This window comes from Leucoraja erinacea, chromosome 40 (assembly GCF_028641065.1).
Source record: "Leucoraja erinacea ecotype New England chromosome 40, Leri_hhj_1, whole genome shotgun sequence".
NCBI lineage: Eukaryota > Metazoa > Chordata > Chondrichthyes > Rajiformes > Rajidae > Leucoraja > Leucoraja erinaceus.
In genome coordinates, this window is record NC_073416.1 from 5,596,097 (window position 1) to 5,603,909 (window position 7,813).

The 7,813-nt window shown below is 42.0% G+C and overlaps 1 protein-coding gene across 1 annotated transcript; it reads right to left on the reverse strand.

Moving 5' to 3' along the window:
• Window positions 1-3,553: 3,553 nt before the first annotated feature.
• On the reverse strand, window positions 3,554-6,676 carry rps26 (ribosomal protein S26). Its single transcript, XM_055664344.1, has 4 exons — window positions 6,484-6,676; window positions 4,690-4,867; window positions 4,429-4,559; window positions 3,554-3,647 (listed from the first exon to the last, which is right to left on the reverse strand). The coding sequence occupies exons 1-4, from the start codon at window positions 6,484-6,486 to the stop codon at window positions 3,609-3,611; spliced, it is 351 nt and encodes a 116-aa protein (XP_055520319.1). The 5' UTR covers window positions 6,487-6,676; the 3' UTR covers window positions 3,554-3,608.
• Between the last annotated feature and the right edge of the window lie 1,137 nt (window positions 6,677-7,813).

A 7,813-nucleotide genomic window follows, 5' to 3' on the forward strand; every position in this document is an offset into this window, starting at 1 on the left:
AAGACTGCATTTACCCTACCTATTCCTCTAATGCTCTTGTACACCTCTATAAGACCACCCCTCATCCTCCTTGCCTGCTCAACATCTCAAAAGCTCAGACCCTCGGGACCTGGCAACATCCTCATAAATCTTTTCTGCATCTTTTCCAGCTCAACATCTTTCCAATAACAGGATGACCAAAACTGAATACAATACTCCAACCGTGGCCTTGTAAAACTGTAGGAGGCACGGTGATGCAGCAGAAGAGAGTTGCTGGGTTCGATCCTGTATACGGGTGCTGTCTGTACAGAGTTTGTACATTCTCCCCGTGACCTGCGTGGGTTTTTTCCCCACACTCCAAAGATGTACAGGTTTGTACGTAAATTGTACGTAAATCGGCTTGGTATAAGTGCAACTTGTCCCTAGTGTGTGTAGGATAGTGCTAGTGTGCGGGGATCACTGGTCGGTGCGGACTCAGTGGGCCGAAGGGCCTGTTTCCATGCTGTATCTCTAAACTACGAAAAACTGTAACATAACCTTCCAACTTCTATACTCAATACTCTGACTGATGAAGGCCAGTGTGCCAAATTTTCTCAACCACTGTTCATGGTCTCATCCATGCTGACATAATTTAACTATAATCTCCATACTATTGTAGTCAATTCCTCCCCATAAATGCTAATATTTTATTAGCTTTCCTAATTACTTGCTGTAACTGTACATTAGAAATCACACAGCAGGACACCCTTGCATGTCTCACCATTAGATAACATGCAATTCAAGATCGGCCTGTTGTCAGAGATCACCCTTCTCACAATCGCCGTAGTCTAGATGAACAGGAGTCTTCTTACCATCAGCAATTTGGCATGGAGATGGGGGGGGGGGGGGGGGGGGGGGGGGAGATGACAAGAGAGCAACCAATATCATCAAAGACACCACCCACCCAGTACACAAACTGTTCACCCTCCTACCATCCGGCAAGCGCTACCACAGCAAGCGGAGCAAAACCACCAGATTCAAAAACAGCTTTTCCTCTCAGGCCATCAGACTACTCAACACACTCAAGAAAATTCCATGAACATTACACAAAGACCAACTGACTGTCAAAATAACTTTAACTCGATGTCTGCAGTATGCAATTTGCACTTTTCTATATTGCACCTTTATTATTGCACCTTAATAACATACCTTAAAGATTGTACACAGATTGTACCATTCACATGGCAATTTAGTGGCCAATTAACCTACCAACAAACCACGTCTTTGGGATGTAGGCTAATAAATCCAGTTTAAAGTTAACATATGCTGTTATTTACTCCATTTTATAAATTTCCATTGTGATGTTCATCTATGCATTCAGAGTTGGGCTCTCCTGTGATAACCATTTCTTTGAGAGATCTTTTTTACCAGCTACCATCAATATATTCAGTAAGTATTTGTCTTTTTTCCACCAGTCTTCAGGTATGAGTCCAAAAAACATGGTCTTACTCTCCAGGGGCACATGACATCTAAAAGGTAAGGCATCATGTAACTCTCTCCAAAAATCTTTAATAACAGGGCAATCCCAGAGAACATGGTAATGATCTGCCTTTAAATTTCCGCATTTTCTCCAACAAACTGGAGAATTCCGACCATAATGGGATTTCTGAGAAGGCGTAATAAAATACCGTATCAGGCTTTTTCAACTAAACTCCCTCCAGTTTTGTGAGCTGGTACACTTCCATTGACACCTCCATATTGCTGTCCATTCTCCCTCAGATATGATTATCCCCCCCTTCCTTCTCCCATTTCATTTTAATACATAAGGTTGAGTGTGATTTAAGATTCAATAACCCTTTATACATACATGAAATAATTTTACTACCAGTATTTGAGTTATACGCTTTCCTAAATAATCTTATACTCGACTCCGTTATATTTTTAACATTTTTATTAACATAGTTCCGCATCTGTAAGTATCGATAGAAGTCTTGTTTTTCTAAACAGGAATTCTTCTTTAAGCATTTCAAAACTTAACAGTGTCAGGATCTGGTAACGGGGGGGGTGAAAAATATGGTTGGTATATCCATTTTTGCGGAGTTTCTTTTATAATAGAGCAATTGTTTCTCTTTCTTTCTTTTCTAGGGTCTATTTCTTAACTTTCTTCCCTAACTCTCTCTCTCTAATGGGCTTTCTTTTTCCAACACTTTCCTGCACTTTCACGACTCTTTCTCACTTCTTTTATTTCTATCTTTCTTAAAGCTCAAAAAATGAAGGGGTACAACAAATGTAATAAGATATGTGGTGTGTATTACTGTAACTTATTGTACTTCTAATAAAAAAAAATTAAAAAAACTTAAGTGTTCCTTCTTTCATTATGTTACAAAGAGCAGTTTTGCCTTTAACTGTCCACTCTTTAAACCTACTATCTAATTTATTAGGAGTAAAGTCTGTGTCATATGCACACCATTTAAGGATTGTAATACCTTCCTTTAAATTATAATCTATTATGACTGTTTTCCATATTTTAGGAGTCAATTTTACCGAAGGATTTTCAATAGCATTTATAGCCTTGTAGGTTGCTATGATCGCTTGTACAGGAATGACGAGTGTTCTCTTTAATATTGACAATATCTCCATCTAGCTATATCGTCCTTAATTTTTTGGTGTATAGGTGAATGGTTGCATTCTGATAGTTCTGTAAGATCCCTTGGTACAATGATCCCCAAATATTTGAGATGTTGGCCCTTGTGGCTAAGGGTATCAGGGGGTATGGAGAGAAGGCAGGTACAGGATACTGAGTTGGATGATCAGCCATGATCATATTGAATGGCAGTGCAGGCTCGAAGGGCTGAATGGCCTACTCCTGCACCTATTTTCTATGTTCTGCTTGCCATGCCAGAGGGTACCTACTTCTGACTTCTCCTGATGGGCTGTAGTTGTATGTAAGCAATTGTGTTTTACCTATGTTAATCTTGTATCCTGATAGTTGACCGTATTGTTCCAGTGATTGCATCAATTTAGGTAGAGAGTTTGTTGGTTACCCCAAATAAATCAAAATATCATCCGCATAACAGGCCAATTTATGTTCAGTCCCTTGAATAGTAATACATTTTATTTCTTCATTTTGTCTTATATATTGAGCTAGTGGTTCCAAATATAATGCAAAGAGTAATGGTGACCATGCACACTCCTGTCTTGAACCCCTTTCCACAGGAAAAACTCTTCGATAAATATCCATTAACTTTAATTCTAGCAGTGGGCTTATTATATAGTGTCTGTATGGTGTTAATAATAGTCATGCGGGCCAAATCTATGTATAACTCGATAGAGAAAATCCCTTATTTTTTTGCTTTGAAAGTTTTTCAAAGCAATAGACATAATCTGGTACAGATAGTCCCCCAGGAAGCTAAACAGAATTTCCATTTTGCTAGCTTCCACAAAACCTTCCATGTAAAAACCTTGATAGCTCATCAGTGAAGTTTGAGCAGCAGTGACACTGCAAATATAAGCAGCAAAACAGTGAAATCCACATCTCACTGCATCATGTAGGCAGCTTTCATTGATCCAAACATCAAAATAAGGTCCAAATAAATTTCAGTGGTCCAACATATTTATTATTCAAACCAAATGACAGGATTTGTTAATGTTTACATAGGTTTGGGAGGAGGTCCACGTGGGATGTTAGCCTGGAATGGAGAAAAAAAGAAAAATGTCAGCTGCTGTGGAAAGCAGTTTGCTACAAAGAATGCCACTCAGAAACAGGCATCCATGGCTGAACATAAAAACAAGTCAAAAGCAAACATTCAACAGGTAATAAAATTTGAGATATTTACTGTTCTGTTGCACACCTGCCATTAATGTAAACTGAGCACACATGTTTTTGTACATCGCTAATCTCCATGTACATTATTCTCCCCTCCTCATAAAGCAGCAGTCACTATTTTTAAAAACACACAACCTGGAATCTAGGTGTCTCTGCACATTAGCCAGGAAAGGGGTGGAAAAACAACTGGCTACTCAGGCATTCTGAAGCAGTCAAGGAATGCGATTCCATTTCATTCATCTTTTCCGTTATCCAACCAACACCAGCATTGGTGGATGCGACAATAAATGTAACTTGAACCCTCCCAAACACCCAGGGTGCATCTTCTAACCAGTTAAGATACCTTGGTTGAAGCAACTCTGAAGAACCACCACTATGGAACCCAATATCACAAGCAATTAGGGTCAATGACTAATCAACGTTGGAATGTCTGGTCTTAAACTGGTTTATTTACTAATAATAATAATACATTTTATTTATGGGCGCCTTTCAAGAGTCTCAAGCACACCTTACAAAATTTAGTAACAGTATAAAAAAACATGTAAGCAGAATGAAACAAAACAAAAAATAACGACAAAATAAATAAATAATAAAGACATCAACAATACACAATTCAAAGAGCCCGACAGCCTTTCAATACTTACTCCTGGCCTGAAACGTGGTGGTGGAGTTCGGTCCTTCCTAGCCTCCCGAGAACGGTTTCTCACCACCTTGCTGTGGATGGCACAGCTGACGCAGTAATGCAACTTCACATACAGCTTGGGCAGCACATATGCTGAAAACAAAGAAAGGACCAGCAAACAATCAACAGCAGAATCCAAGCTTTTAACAGAACCACCTCAAGCCCTTATAGATGAGAACAGTGGGGAAAATGGACGGGCAAGCAGGCTTCCACAGTAACTTACCGTCAAAAACACTGGCCTCCGATATATCTCGGACTGCAGCAGCCTCCACGATGTTTCGGATGACAAACTTTTTGATGGCCTTGTCTTTGGGGACACAACGGGCACAGTTTGTGCATCTGATGGGCTGGACGTGGCCGCGGCCCTTCTTGGCTCGCCCGTTATTCCTTCGCTTCTTAGTCTGAAAAAAGGTTTAGTTCTATAATTGTCAAATGTACCGAGGTACAGTGAAATGCCATTCTGCATGCTCACCAATCAGATTGGATAAACCATACATTGTAGTTATCGGTTCTCAAATTAAAATCGTTTTTTGTTGTTGTATTCAATGCAGGCTAGACCAGGATTTATTGCCCACTCAAGGTGCCCTCGAGTCGTGGAGGGTGTTAAAAATGAACAACAATCATAGACCTCAAGTCACACATAGGACCACCCTGGGGTGAAGATGGCAGACTTTTATTCAAGGACACTAACAAATCAGATGGGTTTAACAATCTACCAGCTGTGTTTCTCAAATTTATTGGAAAAAAAAAGACATCCAGATATAATCATTTGAATTTAATTTCTCTTATTGTCACAGGATTCAAAAATGTTCTTGGAGCAGTGCTCCACAACACTCCCTAGCATCGTATTTTAGCCTCTGTGCTAACACTACATACAACATGCTAGGTTGACAAACACATCAAATTGACATTGCTCTTCACCTGTGTTAGTGTAGGATATTTGGCATGGGGCTGAATTCTTGTACCCCTATTCCCTGACTAACGTCACCTATTCCTTTTCTCCAGTGATGCTGTCTGACCAACTGAGTTACTCCAGATTTTTGTGTCTATCTTCGGTTTAAACCAACAACTGCAGTTCCTGCAACTATTCATTTACAGGAACATTAGAAATGGTAACCAAAATGCAACTTCAAACCAGTTGTATACCACCTCCTTGCACAAAAATTCACATTGCTCTGGAGACTTGACTCAGATTAACAAAACTATGCACTATTCTGGGGATTAAGGATCTAATGAATAGATCTGCTTAAGAGAGAACTGCTTCTAAGTAGACTTGTATTCAATGCAGACTTGAATAGATTTGTTTCTCCAGAATAGTTCTCTCTCCATTGATGTGTGTTCCATTGCTTTTTATTGTATGACTGACTTTGCAAATGAAATTCTTCGTTTGTTGCAAAACATACTTGGCTAATAAAGCATTATCGTGATTGTGATGTTGCCTGGCCTGCTGAGTATTTCTTGCTTCTGTTCTTAGAGAGTAAAAGCTCTTAAGTTAAAAACTGTGTGCCCCAGTCACCTATGGATTCCATATATTCACATTTTCAGCTGCCTCTAATGATTTTATTACATATTAACGTTAAAAACAGGCACAGATTGTGGAACAGGGCTCCAAATATACAAAGGCCTTTTTGGAAGCGGTTCCTCGCTTCGAACTACAAGATGTCTCCAAGGTGAGTAAATTCAAGTTATATCATATCAAAATGTAACATCAGCCCTCTGGTCGTTTCTGCTGGCTGGCTTGCAGTGCATTTGACAGACGGTGTCCCCACCCAGCAAACCGCCTCCTAGTGCCCGCGCAAGGCGGCCCTGTCCCGCGGGGAGACAGGCAGGCTCCTGGGCCGGGCCCGGCCTGTAGGCCTCGGCCCGCAAACGGCTCCGTGCTTCGACCACCGCTTCCCAGGGGGCGATGAGAGGAGAGAAGGGTGTTGGAAGCGGGAGGGCGAGGGCTGGACGGGGAGCGGGGAGCGGGGGGGCGACGCTGGCGGCGGCGGGACGAAGCAGCGAGACGGACACTCACCATCTTCAACACGAGTCACAAAGAGAAACGGAAGCAGGCGCTCGCGCCTTTTATACTTCCGCGCTCAGGCCCCGCAACTGGCGGAAACAACCCCCAATGCCACATCCAGCACCGACATCACGGCAGCGGCTGCCCCGCCGCCATGATCCACCGTGGCGGCTCAACAACGCTCCCGCCACTCGGCCCTTTTGCGTCTGTAAACACCGGGAACTACTTCATGCGGCGGAGCGCGACGCCGCGGCGGGCCAGTGAAGGGGCCGCTACCCAGCGAGCAGCGCGCGTCAGCAGTCGTCACGTGACACGGGCTGTCAATCAGTGGAAGCACGGGTCACGTTGCGTCAAACGCCCCGCCTCCGTGTTGAAGGCACTTGGAGATGGAGCCCATCTTTAGTTTGAACAAAAATAGAATCAAGTGCACCGTAATCGTGGAGGCAGAAAGGTTGAGGAACTGTGTTAAGAGCCGCACCCACTAATAGTACATTAACACACAGGATGGTCAAGAAGCCAGAGATGGATAAGAACTAGAACTGCAAGAGATTAGAACAATGTCATTTCTGTTGCCCTCTTCACCCATGATTTCCAAGGTGTTCTTTTCCCAAGGCTGACAATGTTAACACTGAGATATGGCTAACGTGGTGCTGGGGATGATGGGAGGTGATTCTGAGCGCAAGTAAGGTCACAGGGAGCTGGATGCGTTTATGTTTGTGCTCTTGGTAAGGTGGTGGCAATGGGGCCAGAGTTCAAATCAAATGCCAAGTTTGCAGACAGTCTGGTTCAGTTTGAGACAGTGGTCAGGAACAGGAGCAGAATTAAATGGAGAGGGAATGGAATTTAAAATAAAAACAAAAATTATTGGAAACACTCAGACCATGCTGAATTAATAGAAAGGGAAATTGAGTTAGCATCTCTGGTCAATGATCCTACGTTTGAACTGGAAAAAATGAAAAGACAAATTAGTTTTAAGTTGCAGAAAGGGCAAGGAAGGGATAGATTGAACAACACACATATCTTGGATAGGGCAAGGCAGGATTTCTATGTATTCTACTGTTTACAGAACTGTCTGGGTGAGTTGAATGAGGGTAGTTTGAGAGAAAGAGAATAAAAAGGGACATAGAGAAGCTGCAAAACGCAGGTCAGAGTTATTGCTGAGGCCTTAAACCAAATGTATTCTGAAAATGCCCATTAGATCAAGCAGTGTCTGAGGAGAGAGGAAGAGTTGAACTACCGTTACAGATGAATGAACTTAATGGCAGAACTGGCTAGTTTCAATACAAACTAAATGCAAGTTATCTGAAATTGTTGAATTCAATATTGTCCCAAAGGCTACAAC